Source organism: Centropristis striata, chromosome 1 (assembly GCF_030273125.1).
Source record: "Centropristis striata isolate RG_2023a ecotype Rhode Island chromosome 1, C.striata_1.0, whole genome shotgun sequence".
Lineage (NCBI taxonomy): Eukaryota > Metazoa > Chordata > Actinopteri > Perciformes > Serranidae > Centropristis > Centropristis striata.
Genome location: NC_081517.1, coordinates 37,904,804 through 37,929,733, shown reverse-complemented (window position 1 = coordinate 37,929,733; position 24,930 = coordinate 37,904,804). Strand labels below are relative to the sequence as shown.

Here is a 24,930-nt window from a genome sequence, read left to right as displayed (position 1 = left end):
TAGATAGCCAAGCGCGCAATACGTATTAAGTCAAATCACTTCAAGAAAAAAGGATGACAAAACAAATCTAACCTTCACTTTTCTCCAGCTTGTTTGTTGACAAAAGTTTTCAATTTGAGAGTAGGAGGATCATGAGAGGAATGGCAGGCAAGCAATGCAACATTCAGGCCAGGGCCACTCAAAAGAACATAAACCCACTGATATTCAAAATGTCGTAAATGTTTAGGAAAAATGGTTCAAAAACATGCTTTGGGAAATTTTTACTTTTAGTTTCACCTGCATTTATTTGTTCTTATATTTGTCTGGCCACTTGGGTCAGTGCAGAAACCTGTAAAGACAAATCTGACACCTAATCTAACTAAAATGGAAGGAGCCTCTGTCTGTCCTTCGATTATCTCATGAACTGTTCATTCGACTGACTTCACATTTGGTAGATGTATTGTTGAGCACCAAAGGAAGTGCAGTGTTGAGTGAGATCTTAAGATTTATGATCTATGATCATACTTAGTAGTAGTGCGTTATGTACAACTCTGTGGTTTTTTGAGAGGCAACCCTATCTGTTCCACAATAACACTCAGGGTAGAGCTTGCTGCCTGCATTTCATGCATCAGCAATGTAACTTTTTTTCAATAAATGCTTTTGCTCCTAGAATTAGCCTGCACACAAAAAGCTAGCCGTTTGCAAATGACTATATACTCTAGCATTTCTAAGGGATGTAACTTTGTCATGGCAGGTATTTTGCTCAGGGTTTAAGGATGTGCAGTATTTAGTTGTATGCTGTTTGGATGAGTGGTTCTTGAACAGGCATGTTTTAAAGGGGCACTGCAGTTCTTTACAGTTTTTGAAGAAAACAGATGTCTCCTGCATCTGGAGATGATGGTGATGAGAGCGGTGAGGCTGGAGTCGCAAAACCAAAACAATGAGCTGAAACCTTCTAAAATCCTTCATGGAGACGCGGAGTGAAAGTAGTCTTTGGGCTTGCCACTATGAGAAACCCTTCTCATATTTTATATTGCTATTTCAGCCATTGTTAACAGAGAAATACTGAATATTCCATGTCTGTTGGTCTTATTTATGTCTGTATGTTTAACCCATAAGAACCCAGAGCCAGTAATCCTTAAAAAGGAAAATTATGGGGGATATACCATAGACCAAGTGGACCTTATGATATATCTTATTTTTAAATGAATAAACTAGACACCTTTTCTGCTTACAGAAACACAAATTTGCCTTTTTCTTTGCCTCTCCACCACATATATCATAATTGTGACTTTAATAGTGCTGTTAGACAACAAATTCCATTTCAGATTTGTTTTTAAGTAACAAAATAATAATAAATCGAGAATAAATTAATATAAATAACACTGCCTTATTGGACGGCTTCTCAACAAGCTACTGTAGCTGTAGAACACTAAAAAACACACTTATGTACTTGAGAAAACATACATGAACATTACTAGAACATTTAAAATGTTTGTGACACCCATGTCACCGTGGGTTCTTATGGGTTAAGAATCTTGAATCTAAATTGATTACAGCAGCTTTAACTAAGACAAAATGAGGGGAAAAGTGACCAGTAAATTAAAAGTCATCCAGTTTTACTATTTGTGCAAGAAATGATTTTTCTCTCCTTAGTCTAACTCAACAATCTAAGACCAGTCTTGAACTATATTTATGCTATTAGCCCTGAACATTCAACCATGTCAGCCACAGATTGAAACTGTGGCGCCTGGCAGATGACCACCTGCGTCACACAGCTGTCTCTGCGAGCATTAACATTACTATTATTCCACTGGAGAAGACCTTTTCCCAGTTATGATTCACCTGCGAATGATGCCAGAGTTATCCAGTCTGGCGTCAGGGGGGACTACCTGCCATGAAGTGACTTTAATCTTCCCCTCAAAACAGATTGCAAATCAGCAGCGGTTTGCTTTCCTCGTTGTCAGGTGAACTGATATTGATACGTTCTCGGATATTGTTTTACACATGGTTTGGATTCTTTCACATCTGAGACACAGTAACTTGGTTGTGTCGTCAGAGCATTAGCGCTGCGCAAATAGTGGTCAAAATGTGATTACTGTGTGCAGGCCGGGGTGATGATAGCATGTCAGAACACAAGATAATCCCACGGTAAACTCTTTCCAACTGAGTGAGCCAAGAAAACAATCATACATCTTGGCCCGGGTGTTCTTGTCTGTATGTCTATGACGCCAAGCTGTAAAGAAACTGAGCCTGCTTCCTCTCTTTTTTTTTCTCCAAAGACCCATTTTGACACTAATTGGTGACATCCTCAAAGCTCTTTGTTAATCCACAGTGTTGAAAAAAGTGACAAAGCACCAGCAGGGGCGTACTCACACCACCATCCTTAAAAATGTGCATTCAGTAACCACATGCAGAACCTTTATCTAAGGCAGCAGAAGCTTCGCTGTCCAAAACATTCACATCACCTTCCCTCCATCGGGATACTCTATCATCTGTTACTCAGATTCCTGTCACATCTCATCTGCTATGGTTCCTCTGGACATCTCCACACTTATCAGCACCAGAGCATCAACATGCTGCTTTTTGCCCTCCGGGGTTTCAGCAGTATGACATTTTAAGTGTCTCCTCTTTTCTACTTGCACGTATTAAAGTGATGAATGTGTTTGAAATGCCAACCAGCCCCGTCCCACTTTGAGCCACTTTCACTGTCTCTTCAGGGACTTTTTCAGCTGTTTAATCAGCGGGATCGAAGGCAGACAAAATCCAGCTGGGTATCACCCGCCGTTTATGGAATAAATCAAAGGTCTTTCCTGCGAGGCATTGTTTTTGTTTTGCTTGGTTATTTGAACATCTTTCATTTAACCCAGTGGCGGACTGAGAACTTTTACTAAATAGGCCAGCCCAATATGGCACTGGATCTTCTTCATTCTAAGGGCACCCTGGAGGACGCTTTATTACATTTTTTTCTAATGAAAGGGCACCCTAGAAGGCAGTTTATTCTTATATTACATATATTATTTCTCATATTTTCTCCATTGACAGGCACCCTAAAGGGCGCTTCATTTTTTTTCCCATTGATGCTCCCCCTGGAGGGCACTTTGTCACATTTTTTTTCTTCTAGAAGGCACCCTAGAGGGCCCATCACGTTGTTTTCTCCATTGACAGGCACCCTGGAGGGCAATTTACCTTGTTTTCTTCATTGACGGATTATCCTAAGGGGAACTAAATTATGTTTTCTCCACTGAAAGGGCACCATAGAAGACATTTTCTCATGTTTTCTCTATTTTTGGGCACCCTGGAGGGCACTTTACCTTGTTTTCTCCATTGACAGGTTACCCTAAGGGGAACTTTGTGCAATTTGTTTTCTCCACTAAAATAGTTTTTTCTCCATTGAAGGGCACCCTAAAGGGCACTTCATTGAAGTGAATTCACTGATTTTCCCACGGACAGCATAAGTGACATATTCCTGATAGCAGTCGTGGCCCTTGAAAAGTTGGGCAGTGTCACTCTTTTCTGAAATGTCAAAACTTTGTCAAGCAAGTAACTCTTCCTGTAAAAATAGATGATTTCTGAAAAAAATCTATTTCTGCAACAAAGCCGCTGTCTGACGGCAGTCTTTCAAGGTAAATCACTGTGCACTCAGGTGACAAAGGTGGCTATAAAAGTATCACCTCTAAGCATCTACAGTTACATCAAACAAGTCCAATACTTCCTCCCACTCCCCAGTTCAGTTGGTTGTCCATTGTCTCCAACAAAGGAACTTGACACTTTGAATTGGAGCCTGTGATGGATCGCTTTTGAGGTCAGAAGCCTTTACCGGTATACTGATTTCATCCCAGCCCAGCCGAGCTTCCAGCCTTGAATAGATCATTCCAACTGTGTGTGAAGACTAAAGCATTAGGCGTATAGTCACATGGCCATTGTGGGAAAGATGGTGACCAGCTGCTTATTTCTTCACATTGATAAAATGGCTTTTGTGCTTAATTTTCACGTGGTTTCTATTTGCACATCATATTTTCGGAGATTTTCAGGAGATTATGGTGTTAGTGTACTGAGAAGAAGATTTTGGTGGATGTTTCTGTTTTATAATCGCTGCTGAATCTAAATAATACCTATCACAACAGTATACATCCATCAAAGAAGTCAGTAGAAGGCATATATTTACAAAAAATGTGGCGTTACAAAACTATAGGCAGAAGATTTGTCCATGTACTAAATGCATTATTCTTCCTAAATCTCAGGCTTTACCTGCCTGAAACTGAAAGAGTCCATTGTGCCTCCATATGTATTATCTAACCAACATGAATATAACTTATCCTGATGCAAGACTCTAACTATCAAACAAAGGAGTCTCTATAATACTTATATCACTAACTTTATCACCATTGGCATTCCATGCATCATGAGGGACGCCTTTCCCACAGAGGGAAAACAATGGTTATCAGATAGGTTTTTTTATTCTAAGTTATTCTGGAATGCTGGTTAAATGAACCCTGAACCGCCTCCTGCTTATTTACATTTGGTCAGGACAGCATTTCAATGAGCCAAAGTCTAAATAATGAAGCGTTCTGCCTTTGAGGTGACCTGAGTGTGTTATTTTAGATTTTTATGCACACAGGTAAACGTTCCTAGAAACACAAACCCATCCTTGTGATCACAGAAAAAATGTTCCCTACAAACTATTTTTTTCCATATCCTGTACGCGCCCAACCACCTAGCAGTAAAAAGGGTCAAGCGCCCAGTTAAAATACACACTGTATAATTTTATAGCTTTTTCCCAACGGGGCTCCTGGTGCCGGTGTCGAGACGACAATGTGCGAGCAGCAGTGCCGCACACAGATCAGTTTCATTCTTTGTCAGTTGTGAATAGGGGCGGAGGAAGCAAACTCATTAGAATCCTATAAAAAGAAAGTATCCGAGATCATAAAACACTCTGCTGCAGGACTAAGTGCTCACTCACAGCCAGACAGAGACAGAGAGGAAACCTCTTGTCAACTTACTTTTCTGACCCTCAGAGCATCTGCGTTTTAACAGATTCACTTCTTCATTGTTTCCCTGCTACACTGGGCTCTCTGTGTTTGTCAGATAACTGTGTTGATGGCAGTCATTCTTCCGAATATCTGATTCTCAGGAACAAAAACGTGGCCTCATCACCTTACTCTGAATCGCAGTCGGCCAGCGTGACGCATGGACAGTGACAGGGCGCACACTTCTCATTGAGAAACTTCACTTCTGCGAAGTTATTTAAGTGTTTTCCCCCGTTTTTTTTTCCAGTATTTTTTTTTTCAAGGATGCTCGTCTTAACTTGGAATAGATGCTGTGCTGTGCTGTTTCTCGTCGCCACACTGAAGACGGGGACATCCCAGGTATCAGAGGCGCGCCCAAAGGCGAACTTAATCAAGCCGTCTCTGTCGGAAGAGACACCTACAGCCGCTCCAAACCGCTCCACCACTGTCCACATCGGGATCACCAAGAAATATAATGTCCTAGCGCAGGTAATTGTAATTATTTAATTGTCCAAGGACTTATAATGCCAGCTGTACATTTACGCACAGAAATAAATTGGGAAGAGGGATTAGTAGTACTTTATTATTAGTGGTTATAATGACTTAACGATTCCAGAAGTAGTTATTATAATAAGCATGGCAAGAAAGAACAGTTTTTTTATTTAAATTACTTTATGAGTGTGCGGTTGATATAGATAATCGTGCGTAATTGTGCGATACGTCTCCAAAACTGAAGTATTTTGAGGTGTGTGAGTAAAATAGCCCCATGCCTTGAAAGAGCTCTCTCACGTGTGAATCGTTATTGGAAATTGCAGGGATTGGACCCCTCATAAACCCTAATTGCCTTTCAGACCTGACGCCACAGTCGGGTGCAGCAGCACTTCCACAGTAAATCATTAATGCCAGCAGAAATGTGAGAAAAAGTTAACACTTGAGGTAATTTTCTGTCTGGGTCTTAGTGTCATTAAAGTGGTCCAGACGCTTGCTGGGATTATGAGATTCTTACTGTGGGGCCTCTGAGGGGTACTCTTACCGACCACTTAATACCCACTCAAAGAGTTATCAATTCCTGCTGTTTCAACAAAGTGCCATATTACTGTAGTTTGACAGCAAACCTGGGATCTAAAATGTAAAAAGATTTGGCACGTTTCATTCTGGCACAAAGTTGTGAACATTATGAGTGATTTTTATCAAGTGGGAAATTAGAGCTGTACATTTATTGCTTGGCCAGGAAAGCAACGCTCTCCAGAATTATTTCTCATAGGCAGATTATTATTTTATGAAGAGGAAAACTGATACTGCTGTGGGACTGAAGCATGACACATCAATCAATCAAAAAAAAAAAAAAAAATGACAAAAGACAGATGTTTTTTTTCATCTCCCAGCACAATTACAACTAACTCTTAAATTTGAATTAAAATGTAGGAGTCTCATTATGTTGAGTATCTTTTCGAGCAGCAGATGGCACTGCCACATCTCCATCACAGCAGCTGTTCATCAGCTCACTGAAACAGCTGACTACTCGTCTCCTTTCTTTATAAAAATAATAACTTTACTATGTATTTTGTGAAGCAATTTGTGACCTGATGAGTTATACAAATAATCATACAAAATATACTTATATTCCGGGGGAAAAAAACAAAATAAAGCAATGCAACACAAAAATTACAAATCATGCATTAAGAAAGGATTTCATATATAAATGTGTTTTAAGTGATTATTTAAAACAGGCAACGTGCTGGTAAGCCTCAGGCAGAGAATTCCAGAGCTGAGTGGGATTGATGTCAAAACCCAGTCCCCCCCAGTTACCACCATTGACCCTGGGACAAGGAGCGAGGGTCGGCTAGAGGATCTCAGGTCACCACTTTGAACATAGAGTCAAAAGCGCATTAATATAACTGGGGACTAGACCATGCAGGGCCTTTAAAAGTTATTAAAATAATCTTAAATGATGGTTTCACCCTCTAGATCTAACACTCACTTGTGTTTACATTTGGCCTGTTCCACTGTCTGTAATATCACTTTCAGCAGTGATAGTGTTGGATATCTGTGAAGCGCGTAGTGCTGAGAGCAGCGCTCTGACATCTAGCTCAGGCAGCAGAAATTATGGAAAAGCCACTTTCTCTCCTCTGCGGAGATCCAACCTCAGGCAGGCCTGCCAGACCTCAATTTGAACGCCTGCTTACATCTTTGCCATTGCAATAATCTGAGGTGGTTTGGAAGAGTGGACTGAGGGGAAACAATATGTGTGCGCAGAGACCACCACACTGTTAGAGAAGTAAAATGTCATGGTGCCGTGTGTCCAAATGAAGATTGTTAATAGCATTCATGGCAGGAGGGGGTATATATATTTATACATATAGATGTGTATGTTCAGGCTGCCAGGAGGTTTTCCAGAGTTGTAAAGTAACAGCCACAGCTCAGCCTTGGCCAGATATGCGGTTTGATGCTGGCAAGAGAACTTCACTGACCTTCTGCATCTCATCATACAGTGGCCATTTATGAGCAGAATAAATCAAAGATAACAAGTCTGCTCTCTTCATGAGGCTGTACCGGCAAAGTGTGGCATATATTTTGTCTTGGAGTGATCACAGGGAGTGTACTACTGCAATTACTCTACCTCGAGATTTTTTAATTATGATAAATGCCTTGAAACAGGTTTTTATTAGAGTCATTTTCTTTCTGAAGTGGTTCACAGCATACACCCCCAAATATTTTCATCTTCGTCTGCATTTGTGAAGTGAATTACTGCTGATTAAGGTTTGGGTGTAAGTTTGGAAAATGGGCATGCATCAACTCAAATTTCTTCTCTGGCGTGTGCATTATGGGAAACCTCAGAGCTGATATCCTACAAGTAGATTTATGGTCAAGTCGTCATGCTGTTGAGTTTGTTACAATTGTTGAGGAATAGTTGGCAGATTATCACACCTCTGGAGAGTTAACAGTGGGTTCAGGATGTGAGTGATTGTCAGCTTGCCAGATTTCAGTTTTTTATTTTTTTACCTACTTTGGTCCAAAGTCGATCACAAAAATAGAACATTTTAACATGGTGTGATGCAGCTCTTTCTCTCACAGTTAAAGATTATAATTACAAGAAATCTACCCAAAATTAACCCTCAGCGGCTTAGTTTCAAATGTAGCAAATTATCGTGGGAGAGAGACCAGCCACCCTGCAGAGGCGAGCCGCTGCAGCAGGAAACAAGGGTGTAATTTGATGTTTTATCCATCAGATTAGAAACGCTGTTCAAATCCTTTTCGGTTACTTGACAGCTTAATGTGTTTTTATTTCCTGTAGCTGCTGACAACGTTTGGGGATAAAAGTTACATTAATCACACACAAACCAGGGTCAGGTTTTGACTATCCCTTGGCGTTCGGTTTTGGGGGTGAACTGCTGAGTGTTTTCCCCCGTTGTCTCACCCATTTTTACATCAGCCTGGCTTGAGTGAAACCGACAAAACCAAAAAATGTAGACCTTGACAGCCGGTGCTCGTGGGTGGCACTGTTGGCTCCTTGGAAGGGAACCAACAGAAATGGATAGCACGGGCAGGCAGTACTCACCACTGTAACCTCTGAACCCACAAGGGAACCGACAGCGTGGCGGCATTCATGCAGTACGTGTCTGTAAAACATCAGCAGCCGGTCAGTCAGCCTTAACAAGTTGCTTTATTTAATTCAACACAGAGATTACTTTAACAAGCCATCTCTGAGAGCTCTGCCCATAAAAGCAGAGCCACGTCCTTTCTCTTTCTCAGCCCGGCCTGCCCGCTCTGTAACCTAAAATGAATGTTTAGTGATCCTAATGAGCTGAGAAAAGAGGTGTGAGAGCTAGTTAGCGCGCGGCTCAGTTTGGGCTCCAGTCTCTTGTCCTGTGGCCTTTCCAGTCTGTGGGTCCCTTGGGCGCTGAGAGGGCTCTGCGCTGGAGCCATTAGGGGTCTCCTGTGGAAACCTCCTTTACTGAAATTGGACCTGTTAATGAGAGAGGAGACCTGTGCACCTCTCATTCCACAGGATTACACCTTTTAGAGCTAGATTACCATCAAGAGCTTCCCCCTCCTTTCCTTTGATAGTGTTTGAAGAGAGCAGTCATGTACGCTGACTGTGTGCCTCTCTATGTGTCCGATGAATAAGATCAACCCACAATGTATACTTAACTTAAGGAAGGTCTAGTTTCTGGAGACTTTGGATTCTAGCACTCAAAGGGACATGCCCATAAACACATGTGTTTTGAGTGATGAAAGACGCCAAGTTTGTGTTTGAAGACATGGTTTGTACGAGTGACTTGTGTGCAGCCATCCCTATGTTATCTGATACCGGCTGTCTGTGCTTTCAGGGCATATGAAGTTTGTTTATTCAGTGACATCGTTTATTTGACTCTGTAAGGCCCCTGCCACTCATTAACACCATTCACAGTTTCAGGTTACGGGGCTGATTTCTGAAGGTCAAGTGTAATCACGACACAGAGCTTAAAAAGTGTGGATGTGTACTCAGTGTTTGAAGAAGTCCTTTACATAAGATTTATTGTTGTTTATGACTCAGGGGATGGATAAACTGTTATTACTCAGGCAGTGGTTGGTTAGGAGCCCTTCATGTTGGTTAGGATGGGTGGATGGGGGGGTGGGGGGTCAGAAAGGGGGAGGGAATTGTAGTTTTTATTTTTTTACTTTTCTGGGAGAGCTGAGGAGTGTCCCTTTCTCTCATGTCTGTGCAAAAAATGGCTTTGTTCTGTTTAGAGAAATATCAAGATTTTGGTTAAAGTTATTACCTTATTAAATTAGGGTATTGCTATCATGGTCACATGATAAGCCAAAAAAATGTAAGCCTATGCAGTAGTGCGTTAAACCTGCATTCTACCTCATGGCCAGTAGGGGGCAAGCCACTGGTTAAGTTTCACAGTATGAAAGCCTCTACTTCCCCCTTGACTTATCACCTCAGTAAACATTTTCTGAATACGTTTATGGTCCTAATTGCTAGTTTCAAGTCTTCTTCAATTCAGCATGATGGGAATTTACCATTGAGAGTAAAATTGGCAATAAAGCAGGGTATGCTTCAGGAAGAGGCTACCTTATGATTGACAGGTTGGTTCCGTGGTGCACTGTATTTTTGTCTTAGAACTTTCAGTGTGTTTTCAGTTTAATCGAAGTGCGTTAGAACATTTGTTCAATGTACAGTTGGTCTAAAACACATTTTAATGAGTTGGCTGTTCTTTTTGAATAAAGGATGCCCCTTGCTAACCAAGTTAGTGCTAGTTTTGCCCAATAACATTTTGTCCTTATGTCTCCCTATGCATTCAACGCATGCAACTGAATGACTTAGCAAAAATCCAAGATGGAGACAGACAAAATGCTGAACTGAACCCCAAACCAATGGATACTACATCCATTATTTTTTTGAGTCTACTTAATAAACTATTGGTTAAGGCACAATTTGTTAAAAAAAAAAAAAAAAGCGAATAGAACAGCCACCTGTGTTAAAGGCCGATATCATGTTGATCGATCTATCCCCTTTAACCTCATCTCTATGGAGACTTTGTGGCTCTAAAATAACCCTACTTCTCTATTTTCTACCATTACAATAACTAAGACTGCTAGAGGGCTTTGTCCCTTGAAAGTAAATAGGATTTAAATTTGATGGTGTGTCTTAATTTGGGGTAAAACAAACAGCAAAGAAATTTAACAATTTAACAATATTTTTTGGGACTTGTTGTGGGTGTTGCAGTTTTTCTATTGCTTTCTCATAAAGTGAAACATAAGGTTTGACCCCCATCACCATCCCAATACTTTTCATACTGTTCCAACATTTTAAACCCTCAGACTTAAACTAAACATTAAAGGTAATACTTTGTGTTATTTTTACGCATTACAGGGCACTTCCAGCGAATTATATCAGTGCTTTGGAATGAGTCTACAGAGGTAAATAAGGGACCCAAAGACCAGGGGGGAGGGTTCAAAGCCCTGTATATCCGGCAGTAAATCCCTTGTAGATTGTTGCTCCTGCACATTTAAGGTTCCTCTTCAAAGCCGTGGCGCTTTACCAGCACGAGAGCTGCACGAGACAAGGCCGGGGGCTTCCCTTATGACTCTCTGTCTGTCTCTTCCTTTATCGTCTCACCAGCATACCAAGAGAAGCTGTAGAGTACACAGTTTTCAGCCCACTTCCTCTGCAGGATCCAAGGCTGCTCTTTTATGTGCAAAGGCTGTCCAGGGAAAAATAAGGGAGCAACAGAAAAAAAAGATGTGAGATAAATGAGATGCATCCAAATGAAGGCCCATCCCTCAGAAGATGCGAATGAGGCGTTTTAAAACATGACAAGATAAGGCGAGATTATCAGCCGTGATTCGGGGTCAGCCTTGTATCATTGGGTTTCAAAGGGCTGTCTTGCGGTTTGAGCCGTGATGGAAGAGGTGAGCCCTGTGCTGCTCCTTCTTCTGTTCCGCTCCCCTTCCATATGCACTATACACTGTAATCGATCCAAGCCTGCTGGCCAGAAAGGCAGATAGGAATCAGAGCAGGTAGAATGAAGCACTACTGCACGTGGCCGGGCCCATTTGTCTTCATATTTAGATAACAGCACATTTTTCATGTCAGGGAAAAAAACTCCCACTGCACTTTCTTGAACTTTTCTTTGGCCCATTTTTTTTAAAGCATATTTCTCCCCTCAGCTGTTATTATACCAATCACCCATGGCTATGTACATGTTTCTTTGTATGGGCTGCAAAAACAGGCCTCCGATGAGGCTGACAGTTCATTTTTTACTTTAGAAATAGTAGTTTGTCTCTAAAGATCTTAACTTAAATCTTTATGGTCTTTCTCAGTTTAGCAGACTCCATTAGCTGAAGAAGACTGTGAGATGTGGTTAAAAGCACTAGAAAACTGAATAAAGGAAGCCTGCTATATGTAACTGTATATCTGTTTTATATGCTTTGTCTTGCCAATTTGTAAACGGATTGTACTGCAGCAAAAACGTTCTTGATCTTCAGCCTTTAGACTGAAAGAAATCCAAAGGATGTGACATTTATGCATGCCCCCAAATTCCTCTCTTCACTCCCCCTACACTGGCACCAGTATGCAACACTAGCTTGCTTCTCGCTAACATTGTTGCAAGAAAAATACTGTTAGTTGGCTAGTCTACCAAATTACTCCATCAGCTAACCTATTCAATGATTCTAAATTATGCATTATGAGTAATTGTTTGTTTTTGTTTTTGTTTTTAGCGGATAATAAATTATGCAATTCTACAAAGCAAAAACGTATAACCAGCTCTCTACTAGCCAACTAACTGTAAGCTAAGCTAAGCTAATGTTATCCAGCAAGCTTCGACTTAGCTATGTGCCATGGTTGCTTCATAACGTTAGCTGATAAAGCATTTGCAGATGGAAAGCTAGTTAGTATCATGGTGCCAATGGTCCCAGTGAAATAGGAACAATACAGATGTTTTTATTTTCCAGCAGTCTTTCATCTTGACAGTCCTACTGCCTACAACCTTTGTCACATCACTGTTTTTTCTCCTTGCGCCTAAAGAGCGTAAGAAAGAGCGTGAGCAACAGGATGCTGACTGCAGTTCACTAAACGGCCAGCGGTGTCATTTAGTATTTTCCGAAAATTCAAAAGTGGACTTTGAGTTTCACTTTCTGGCTGAGAGTTAGATGAATACTTCCGAAATGTCTGTGTTTTAAAAAACAGCTGGGGTGTGATTATATATTAATTAGGATAAAGGGGGGAAAAACACCAACCACAGCTCCTCCAAAGCTTACTTATTAACACATCATATGCTGTTTCTGTAACTTGAACACAAAAACAGAATGGAAATTCACGGTTTTAAAGCGTGCTAACCTTTTTGACCTTTTTTTTTTTTTTTTTTTTACATTTTTGCCTATTTGCAGATTAAACAAAAGAGAAACATCATGTTAATGAGTGATCTTGGTGGGCAAAGAGAGCCAGGCTAACTGTTTCCACCTAGCTGTTGCTTCCTGGCTCCAGCTTAATGGATAAACATGAAGCGGTATAAATTTTCTGCAAGAAAGCCCAAATCTTGTGAATTAGGAGCTCATATATTAAGGGCTACTCAAGTGATTTCATGTTGCACTTCAATAAAGTCAGTGAACTTAAAGAGAGCGTTTAAACTACTGGTCAAAATGCTGGTTCCTACTCTTCCCATAATGCAACTTATGGCATCTATTAGACCCCACCTGCCATGTCTTTCAAACCCCCAGTTTATGTAAATACTGTAGGGTCTCTGTTTAAAGATGTGATTTCCTCTTTCTGCATTGAATTATCGATCCAGTCAGAGAGAGAGTGACGGGAAATGACACAAAGTTGAAGGTATTTTAAAAACTTAAAAGATTTGAAGCATTTGAGAACACCAGCAGCCACCCTCCCGCCCCCGGCTAACTTCTCCCGATGACGTGTAAACAGGTCTTTATGCCTACAATTGTGTACAAGTGTCCCTTTGAAATAAGGCCTTTGAATATATTGAGAACAGCTCTGAACACAGTAGTAATTAAGAAATATTTAGAATCCATCAAACATCAGGGCTTTGTTACTTTCATCAACACATTAAACATTTGCAATGTGGGATTCTGTCATAATGATGGATGAGGATTCAGTTAAATATTTCTGCTCATTTTTCTACGCCTGTATCATTGCCTCCATGTGTTTCTATCCTGAGAAAGTGAGTATGGCTTCAGTCCAATGAGTCTAATCTTGTTCACTTTTTGAAGCACATGCACGTCACAGCTCCTAATGTGCTGAAATATTTATATTTCTGAGGATAAGTTTTAGCATGTGGTGAACATTCCAGTTAACCTATTCTTTTTGGGCATGGCAGCCACCGTCCGCTGACCTTTATACCCCAGATTGAGTTTTCTATTTATTGTGGCTATAATGATTTTACTCTGATCTTGTTCATTTTCATGTTTATTGTTCCATGTTTGTCAGCGGTAAGCCACACTAAATCAAATCTGTCAGCGCAGTGCCAACTCAATGTGGTTGTGGTGCCGATGGTGGTGTGCCAGCCGAACATGCTGTTCTAATGTCGGTCTACACCGGACAAAATTTACACAGCCCGAATCATTATCCTGCTAATTTTTACTGACCTGCACACTTGAATAAGTGTCTAATAAATATGAGATAAAGATGGGCTGCAAACGGAGGAACACAGTGACCTCACCTGTATTATGTGTCCCTGCAGCTGTTCAAAATATCCGTCTCTCTTCAGTGCAAAACGTGTGACATTATTTTATTTGAGTTCATTTGATGTGCAAAATAATTTACAACCAAAGTCCTTTGCTCCTGCTCCAAGTCTAACAGGGAAGGGACTTGCATGTGCAGGGAATTATATCCAGTTCCAGTAAAACTTCCCGTCGGGGCACACACTTGTTATGGAAAAAGCGAGCTTGGCTTTAATTGCACTTTATTGCTGCTGTGGACAGTGGATGTTGTATTTGTAAAAGGTGGTCATTTCAGTGCACTTACAGAAAAGACTTCTTTGTGTGCTTTGTTGGACAACAAAATATGTCTCAAACTTTCAATGTAAACACAATAAATACTAAAGCAAAAACAACGCCAAATTGACTATGAAGGAGTATGATTAGCTAAGGTAATTGCCCCTCAATTATGTCTGAAGACTCATTAAGCCTCTGAACACTTTGAGAGAAATTGAGAGAAACTAACTTTGGAACTTCTAATAGCTCCATTGTTTGGGACCCGAAACGAATGACCACACTAGTGAGAGACATGTTAATCCCTACAACATGTTGTCCTCTAAAATTGGACGCAGGGAGACCGCAGCTTGCAGTCCGTTCACCCAAAGCAAACAACCCACATATTTTCCCACTTACCCCCAATGGTATCTGGCCATGCAGAGAGTTAGAAGGTTTCTAAATTCACTGCTTGCTGCTCAGGCATATGTCACTATCTCAGAACTATAAAGTTGAATTGTAATTTGGTTTTAATGTCCAAAAGATCACAAACTAGATTTGTGATGTTAAACAGCACTGTCCCTTTCTAGAACCAATCACACTACTCTCAAACTGTGACTAAACAACCAAAAAGTGACTCTTAAAGTAACATTCAAAGCTTCATATACCTCTTTTCCCTCAGTATAAGATATAACATTTCTGTCTTAAAGCAATGACATGCCATGCTCTTTAAGTGCACACAAACACAAATTCTCTTACTGATGGCTTCCTTGACAAAATGAGATTCTGGCTTTAGTTGGGTACTTCTCAGGTCCTGTTTTTGGTCCGACCAAAGTTTATTTTCTTGTGGTAAAGTGTCTCTAGAGACCTCTAACCTGAGTTTAACATGGGTTTTATTTGACTTGTTAACTGCTGCAATTTCAATTTTGAAACCTGAAAAACCTGAGGTGCATGGGATGGAAATTAGAAGGAATGTAGTTACTGTGTGCAATCATATGTTGCGGTTTGCTGGATTACGACCAACAAAATAAAAAAAAGGAACAGGAGCGTTCTTTTTTTTTTGGAACAATGTTGCCCCTTGCAACAAAGCATGCTAATAATCTGGGAGAAATATTATAATATTATAATATATCTGATGCCCATGTGTTGGAGATAGCACACCACCGTAAAATATACCCCCTAGTTATTTAAACCCATTTGGCACATTGGTTTGCCATCCCAAGAGGAACCATTGACCAACAAAAAGAGACAATGGCTGTAGCTTAGTGGCTAGTATAAATGATGTAATTAAGAGAATGTGTTACACGCATGCCACAGCCACATGTCACCCACAGGCAAATATATCAAAGTCAAATATCAAAGGCAACATTTTTTCGGAAAGATTTGAGTTTTTAAATAAGACCTGCTCAGGGTCGGCACTATAAAGCCACAATAATGGAACAAAACATAACAGCACCATGTGACACGCACCTTTGACGTAATCTGAGCAGACAGGACACGCAACTACATTTGCACCAACATTTGCACCAACATTGCACTTCAGGGCTCGATTCTTACAATCACACTTCCACAAAAACACATTGTACATGCAGTGGAGTGTTGCACTGAGTCAGATCTTTGTGCCACCTCATCCAATCAATGCTATGTAAAGAGAACCACAAGGTGTTTTAGTTTCAGTTTTTTAGCTTCAGGCTGAGCTGTTCATTGAAGGTGCTACATGACATTCAGAAAATAACTATAGCAGCAAACAACTATTTGCTATGTAAGTCTTCCAAACCATAAGACCATATAGGTCAGTTGTTTCTTACCCCATTGACGCCTGAAACGCCTGTAAAACCTCTGGGTGATTTTAAAATAAGCCCCTAAAACCTGAAGTTTTTCTGGAAATTCAACAGAAGTGTCAACGCTTCTACTAAATAATAGATTTTTCAGCCTCTGTAGCAGATAGAAATGAAATTCAAAAAGTATTTGAGAGCTTATACAAATACTACAAAACGACGTATCCGCTTTCCAGGCTTCAATGGGTTAAATATGAGCCATAGAAGCATTACATAAATTGGCGCCCCAACTGCTGCCAGGATATCTACACATCCTCATACCTCACAACAGTATTGACTTTTACTTTTACACAGGATCCAAACAGGGTCTCCTGGGTCAAAGACTTGTGTTTGATTGACCGATCCTTTCCACTCAACAGAAGTGGACTTTGTTGTTCTTTATACTCTGTATCCTCGTTTCCACCTTTGCTTGACCACTACATAACGTCACTTTGGCCTTGTCTTCCTTCGTAATTAGTGCAGCCATTCGAGGGTACTGCTAACTACAAACAGTAATATGGGTTGTAACAGACTACTGCCCAGAGGACCCATAGGATTGTCTTTTGGGGGAGGACAGTCTCTTAAATAATGGCATCTTGACAATGAGGACACACTCCCTCTGTGTGTGTTGTAATCTGAGCTTTTCTGGATATTTGGCCCAAGGCTTCCTCTTTCATGTGCTGGTCATTACTGACCTAGTATCTACATCACTGTCTGATAAGCAACTTAAGACACGGAAGTAGACAACACTAAGTTTGCTAGGCTTATAAAAGGCTAAATCACCGTCAGATGACAGCCAATGGGTTCAGAGATTGCATTCCGTTCCACCTCTTCTGCTCTCCACGTGGACTATTTATCTGCATGCAACCAAAGTTTGCTAAAACATGATTGGTCAATACTACTTGGACTACAAACAGAAACCAGAACGCGTCTGATATTACTGAAATTATGCACTTTAAAAACACCTGTGAGATAAATGTGTGCTCCCACAATGCAGGATCCTTCATGGATTGAGTAGATTTATTGAGAATGCATGTTTCTCTTCAGCAGGTGTATCCATGCAGCAACGATAAGGAGTGCAGCGTGGGAAGCTACTGCCACAACCCTCAACAGGCTCGCTCCCGCTGCATCAACTGCCGCAGGAGGAAGAAGCGTTGCCATAGAGACGCCATGTGCTGTCCTGGGAACCGCTGCAGTAGCTGTACGTACCCTACACAAACCCATTTTCACTGCATGTCAGTTTCAGTTATCTTGTGACTGCAGGGTTCGATTCTGAAATTTGATTTCTTGTCTTATGCAGATATTGTGGAAAAAGTGACTTGTACAGCTTATAGCCCAGAGACTTAGCGATGCAGCCAGAACATTTAAATAATGTTAAACACATGCTTTCAGACAGGATCCTGAACTTTGGTTTCAATTGATGCCCAGCGTTTAGGGAACAGAGGTCACATTTTAGAAGGTGTTGTGCCCAAAAATTGTTCTTTGTTTAAAATTTGCATAGCTGACCAGAACTGTAGCAGTTAGTTCTCCTGAAAGCCTAATTTAGCAATCAGTTTGTTTTAACTCGTTGGCCTTCAGGTTGAACAATTTCTTGCGTAGTTTCTTAACAAAATAAGCAAAAGCAAAATAAAGCAAAAGCATGCCTGGAATTGTTTTCCATCATGTTTGATCTCTTTTTTCCTGTCTGCAGATATTTGTGTCCCTATCTCAGAGAGTGTGCTCTCACCTCACATCTCGCCTTTAGACGAGCACAATAAACTCCCCACCAAAGAGCACAGCTGGAGGAAGACTGGGAAGGCACACCCTAAGCATTCTCTCAAAGGTGAGATAATGTTTAAAACATGTCCACTGGAAATCCTGCCCTCTCCAAACACTGTCGCTGTTGTTTTCCCTCTCTCCTCTTTTCTGCTGTCGGTGGCTGAATCTTTCTGTTGTTCACCGTCTGCGTGTCCTACAGAGTTCATGGGCGACGCCAATCCACAAACTATGTTGATAATTACCTCTCAGCTCATGTGTCAGTGCCTGTGAGCCCAAAGCACAGCATGGGGAGCCTGCAAGAAACCACAAAGCCCCTGCTGTTTCTGCACCTACATAAAGCTACTTTCATTGACAGCACACACACTTGTGTGATGCACAAGTGAAAAACCACAGAATGCAGGTTTGGCATGATTATAGCGAATATCTCTCTCTATGCCCCCTGCTTAACGTTCATGTCACCTGATTTAACTTCATGTAAAGGCCCGTCCATAAAGCAATACGTTTAACGAGACACTCAACTCTAAATGCACCCTCAAGAAAGCAGGCCGCATGTTAAAATCAATGTGAAAATAGCAGCAGTACTTAAAGCTGCTATAAATAAGACCATTTACTTTTATTTGTGCTTGCCTCACTCGCTCCTTAAACATTATTACATTATAATGGTATTATGCACCAAGAAGAATCAGTGGTGTGAAAGCAGGCTTAGCAGTCCATCACGCTGACGCTTGGAGCTTCATGTTGAAATCAGCAAAGTGTGGTTTTGTCAGCGATACAGGACGACTGGTTTGAATGATGAAGCTTTTGGCAGGACGTGAGGCAGATTAAAAAACTGCATGACTAAATTACACTAATAAGGCATTCTTAAGAGCAATACTAACATCCTGCCAAAAATATTGGGCTCAAAACCAGATGGGACGATATGGTTAATATATAGAATAAGCAAATTGTTTGCTTGATTTATGTTAAAAAAAAAAGCTTCATTTTTTTCTTTTGCCTCTGACATGGCCACACATAATGGAATCTGAATTGAAATGCATATGGAAAACATAACAGCTTAATGAACAATAATCATACATTTCCTGTGCTTATTTAACTGAAGCACACAGCAAGACGCTGGGTGATTTATAATTTCATGCAGGTCTTTTTTGTCTCTGATGAAGCATTTGTTTCTGTTTTTCTGAGCAGACATGTCAGATTTATACACTGTATTGTTCGCGGTTCCCCACTGATCTATGCTGTTTCTCGTCTTGTTTTTTTAGGGCATGAGGGCGACCCTTGCCTGCGTTCATCCGATTGCTCGGAGGGCTACTGCTGCGCCCGCCATTTCTGGACCAAAATCTGCAAGCCGGTGCTGAGGCAGGGAGAAGTGTGCACCAAGCAGAGGAAGAAAGGCTCTCACGGCTTGGAAATCTTCCAGCGCTGTGACTGTGCCAAGGGCCTTTCCTGCAAGGTGTGGAAAGACGCCACCTCCTCGTCCAAGTCCAGGCTCCACATGTGCCAGAAGATCTGAAGCGGAGAGGAGGGGGGGGCAGCTGCTGTCGACATCGAGGCCTCTGTCTCCATCTGCCAGAGAAAAAGATTTTTTTAAAGGATGGGTTGTGGCTGTATTGAAAAGGACCAAAAGACAGAGACTAACAAGAGACAGAACAGACTGTGTGGGTTCAAGCTCGCTATTCGGCAAGCAGAGAGTGAATGGGATTGCTTTAATGTGTTGGCTGTGAGTGGTCCATCCCTGCACCTACATACAAACACCTTCACACACACACTTACACACACACACACCTCATGGGAGATCAATGAGCTGCTTGCTCACAAATATGACAAACTTTTTACACATTCTCGTGACATTCAGGGAGCCACAAACTTAGCCAGTAGATGCTGATAGGTGTGGACCTTTTCTAGACGGAGTCTTTTTATCAAGCTTCTCATAATTAGACAGATCGACTATTTACAGAAAAGCCATATCTTCCCTGCACAGTACATTCTTTACCCAATCTTCAAAGTAAAACATCTGATGTGTGATATTCTGTGTTTCATTACTGGATCTGCCATCATTTGTTATCTGTTATGTCAAATATCTATATCTCACTCATCTTGAGGAATGCATGTATTGCTATGCAAGACATTTACAACCAGTAACAATGTCCAGACCCGGAAAATACCAGTCATATCATATGAGGAACTAATTGCATGCACCCCAGAGCTTGACTTGAGACTTCAATGCGACGCATAATACTCTTAAACCAAAGAATGAGAGAATATTTACATCAGAGTGATGAGTTTCATCTGGGACATTAGCTCCTCACCCGATTTTTTAGCCACAAGAAGAGAGATAAAGCATTGTGTCCGTTTGTGGGGAGCTCGTTTGATCTGTCAGATGCAGCTGCAATCTATTGTGATACAACTCTATGTGGGTAAAAATAAATGGCTTGCACTGAGGTAGTGCTCTGCTGCAGACTTTAGCGGCTCCGATACCCGACCAGAGAATGGTTCTGCTTTTCCAATCACATGAACGGGATTCAAGGATATCGTGGAAGTGCAATTTTTTCCGTTTACAAAGCCAGTAGGAATGGAGTCGTGAGATGATTGATTAAAGTCACAAAAATGCTCCATAAACCTGATGTTTTCAAAGAGAAATGCAGTTTGAATCTTGTTCATGGCACACAGCCCTGTTTATTTTTCTGTTTTGCAGTTTTGTTGTGCTGAAGGGCGAGGCCATGCTTTTTCTCCCCAGTTGTTACCTACATAGTCAATATAATATTACATTTTCCTCTTTTTGCTTTAATGTTTTTTAGAGCATCAACTACACATATTTTGTAACCATTTAAAATATCAATAAGCTCTTATATTGTAAATAGATCGGAAACAATGAATATGTATTTAAGAATCAATGTATATCATGTACATATAATAAAAAATATGAATCTTAAACATTACAGTAAAATGATCTAGGTGAGAAGAGGGATGAAATAGGACGAGCACAGTCTGATAGATTCAAAACAATATGTAGTTGAAATGATAAAAGCTGTGTGTATAGGCGGGGGGGGGGGGAGGGGGGGGGGGTGATAGCTCTACAGACTGGATGCATCGAAAGGATATTTACAAAAAAGGGAGACAAGCACATTAATTTCCAAAATAGTTTGTGTAAATGGTGTGTAAATGGTGTCAAGATTTATATCCCACTAAATATTGTATGTGTTAATACTTTGCATTGATTTGTTTTGTGTATTTACAATGATGAATGAATAAAAGAATGTATTTTGTATCAGTGGTTACACAGGACTGGTTATTAACTCCACCAGGGTTTTTTGCGGCGTATACAAATATTATTATTATGTAGTTAATACATTAAAATCAAGAAAAAGCTTATTATTGGTCTGGCTTGTTTTAGACTCGCAGAATGGCACTTAACAAGCTGCACATTTAAAAATTACAAGCCTATTCACCTGTTTCTTTGCATGGCAGGAACATTAAAGCCCCAAAGAACTTGGTTTCAGATCTTGAAGGTGCCCTGTGAAGTTTTCTTGTAAACAAACTTATGTTTACATTCAGTGTTCCTCGCCAAAATGTGCTGTGTGTATCCTAGAGGTCTAAAAAAATGTGCTGCATGCATTTCCATATGCAGAAAACATTTGAAAAGCATATTTTTCCAAACAGTTTAAAGCATTTATTGTTTACATCTCTGTTTACTTTCTTGCAGTCTTCCTGTGGTGCATTGTTATATTTCTTAATAATATATATTTATATATATGCAAAATAAATATATATATATATATATATATATATATATATATATATATATATATATATATATATATATATATATATATATATATATATATACACACACAAAAACGAATCAGTTTGAGTGTTAAGTATCTTGTCTTTTCTGCAACATATTTAACTGAATGAAGGTCGAAGGTTTTCACAGCAGAATGTTTTTGTAATCTGGGCTGTACAATGTTATAGTGTTGGATGTTCATTTTAAACAAGGCCCTAGTGTCTAATAATGCAGTTACACACATGTAAAACTAATCCCTGTGTGTAAAAACCTCATGTTTCATACTGCTCTGAACACACAGATTCCTATATTGTTTTTGCAGCTACATGTACAGTAGCTACATGCTAATGTCAGGGAATCATGTAATCTTGGTTGCCGATGCAAATTACAGATCACATTCCTGCTGAAACACGTATAATTTGGTAGATTTTGGATTTTATTTTTCACAATTAAAAAGTGCCAATATACTCTGTTATCAAGTCAAGTCGAAGTTTATTTATAGAGCACATTTAAAAACAACCTCAGATGACCAAAGTGCTGTACAGTTATTAAAATACAATACAAATCATACACAAACATAGTAATAAATAAAAACAATGAAAACAATAAAATAATACTAAAACAATGAAAACAATAAAATATCAATAAAAACCCAATTTTAAAAAAAGTTAAAAAAGGAAATAAAAGAATAAAATTAAGTAGTGTTATAGTCATTCCTCTGGCCAATGCGGCTGCAGTGATGGACATTACAGAGACAGTCAGTAAAAGCACAGATGCGAAAGAACTGGAAACACTGAGCTACCGGGTCAGACTGGACCTTTTTTTTAAGGATTTGGGCTCCAAGAGACAACAAAGCATTTCAGACGGAGGGTGAAAGGAGGTTCAGCAGCTGTGGAAAATAGTGTTTTTTGAACAACTTAAAATGAACGTAACGTCTCCTTTAAACATGCATGAAAAAATAAACAACAATCAAAGTTATGAAGATTAAAAATCCCCATGATTATTAGGAACTGAATGTTCTTTAAAATGTGCTGTTTCAGGACTATGTGAGGTTGGTTTGATCACAAGTGATTGACAAATTCTGGAAACATAAGCAAACTATCTCAAAATGATCATTGGATTTTGATTAAAATTGCCAAACCAAAATAATTAATATTTGTCTGAGATCAGAGAAAATATGGGCCTTTAATAAACATTATCAATAAAACTGATTTCTATGTTTAACAGTGATTGCACCTCCAGCATTGTGACAATTAATTTATTCCCTAAATAATCTATTTTTTAATTAAAACCACCATATCCATTAACAGTTACAAGTAGCTTGCAGTGCTTAAGCATAGTAAAATGTAACAGAACATTATATAATATTAGTGAGATTATACGCTGCCATGTCAGCTGACCATAATTGTAATTTAAAATATATTTTGGATGCACTGATGCGGTAAATCCTGAAACAGTTCAAAGGTCACTAAAACCACCAACCAACCAACTGTGTCTGAGATTTTTTCATGAGTACAAATAAGACTTCTTCAGGCCCATTATAGGCTGATGCATTGCAGATGTGATCTATAGACAATCTGCTTTGATTTGCAGTAAAAAGAAGAAAAAAAGAAAAAAAATCTGCAGGATATGTTTGGTTAGGTAGAGGCCACTTGCAGTTTTTTATTGCTTCTTTTACTCAGAATATGATGAAATAGAAATGCTATTCATGCCATCTTCGAATGCGATCACTGTCCTCACCACTTCAGACAATGTGTGCTGAAAGAGGCCACTTTGTAGACAAAACTCATGGTTTTTTTAGGACATTATTGAACAACTTCACTGGGTCCTATTTTGACAGTTCCCAAGAGAGGGACATATTTTTTCCATCATCTCTCACAGGAGACGTACAATTTGCAAAAAACATCAAATGCAGCATCATCATAACGGGGCTCCTATTGTTCTCCACAGTATGCCTCATTTACTATGTTCAAAAGAAGTTTTGATTTATCGACCAGAGGACTTCATGTTTCAGCTCTACTTTTTATGCCCCTTGCTCTATGTTAAAACAATGTTAAATAAAATGAAAAGCTGTTGAAACCTGCCTTAGCAGCAGTGCCATGCGGCTGCTTTGAGGCCTTTTTTCCAGGTTGTTGTAAAGGCAGTTTGAACCAGATGTGAAGTTTACGTGGCCCTACAAACTGCTACAATATATCTACTACAAAATTGTTTGGGATTTACAAGCATTGTGCAGTAAATTTTCCTGGACCTTTAGTCAGGATTCATTTACATAACAGTGTAGCCAGGAATTCCAAGATAAGCTCTTCTCATTGCGATCAGCACTGTAAGTACAAATTCTTTGGCTCCAACATCTGGCGCTACCACGAGCCGACCAGAGCACATCGGTAGGATATTTAAGGAGTCTTGCTGAGTTTGATTTGTTTTCTCTCTGTAAGTCCTCATCATTTAATAATACATATTCAATCTTTCCTTCAGTCATTAGCTTATTTTACAGAAGATGTGGAAAAGTCTCGGAGTGACCTCTTATGTATGAATGTGTTCGCCAGATGTTCAATATTTATATTCCAAAAAAAGGTGTGACTCCTCAAGGTATAAAAATTTACACAATTATCTTTTTTCCTCTTTGTCTTAATAACAAAAAGGCATCCAACATGACTTTTCTACTCAGTTTTTAAAGGATATTTTATTACTTTTTTTTCAATCTAAAGTGGTGAGAGACACAATAAATCATTTTCTCACATTCCCTGACAGTGAAAAACAGAAACCTGCAGTAATTATTCAGCACCGAACCCTGCGATCTCCGCTTTACAAGTTTGTGTTTTCAATCCAGCAAGTGTCCAGTCATTTTTTTTTTCACATGTGCTTTTGATTGAAAGTAATGACTCTACCCTACCTTTGTTTGGATAAGGTTTCTATTTGCTGAAATATTGGATGCTTTTTTATCTGAGCAGACACTGGAAAAGGGTACATTCAGGGTGACTGGAGACTTTAAGGTCTCCATGGAAAGAAGAGGTAGATACAGAAAAAGAAAGTACTTTTCTCCAGCTTTTCTCCAGGCCACCCACAGGCTCTGGAGTCTCCACCAAAAACCTGCTAATGAGAGAGTGACTGTCACTGGCTCGGCACTTTCCCGCATGTGTCAGCAGAAAATACAAATGAAGGAGTTCAC

General features: G+C 39.9%; 1 protein-coding gene across 1 annotated transcript; it reads left to right on the top strand.

Annotated features, from left to right (window-relative positions):
- Nucleotides 1-4,964: 4,964 nt before the first annotated feature.
- On the top strand, nt 4,965-19,490 carry dkk2 (dickkopf WNT signaling pathway inhibitor 2). Its single transcript, XM_059330567.1, has 4 exons — nt 4,965-5,477; nt 17,270-17,423; nt 17,913-18,044; nt 19,240-19,490. The coding sequence occupies exons 1-4, from the start codon at nt 5,274-5,276 to the stop codon at nt 19,488-19,490; spliced, it is 741 nt and encodes a 246-aa protein (XP_059186550.1). The 5' UTR covers nt 4,965-5,273.
- The last annotated feature ends 5,440 nt before the right edge of the window (nt 19,491-24,930 follow it).

Excerpts from the sequence above, each read along its gene's own strand:
- dkk2 (XM_059330567.1), top strand. The coding sequence starts at position 5,274 with ATGCTCGTCTTAACTTGGAATAGATGCTGTGCTGTGCTGTTTCTCGTC. Across the intron at positions 17,424-17,912 it reads TGGGAACCGCTGCAGTAGCT|ATATTTGTGTCCCTATCTCA; the intron begins GTACGTACCCTA and ends TCCTGTCTGCAG. Across the intron at positions 18,045-19,239 it reads CCCTAAGCATTCTCTCAAAG|GGCATGAGGGCGACCCTTGC; the intron begins GTGAGATAATGT and ends TTGTTTTTTTAG.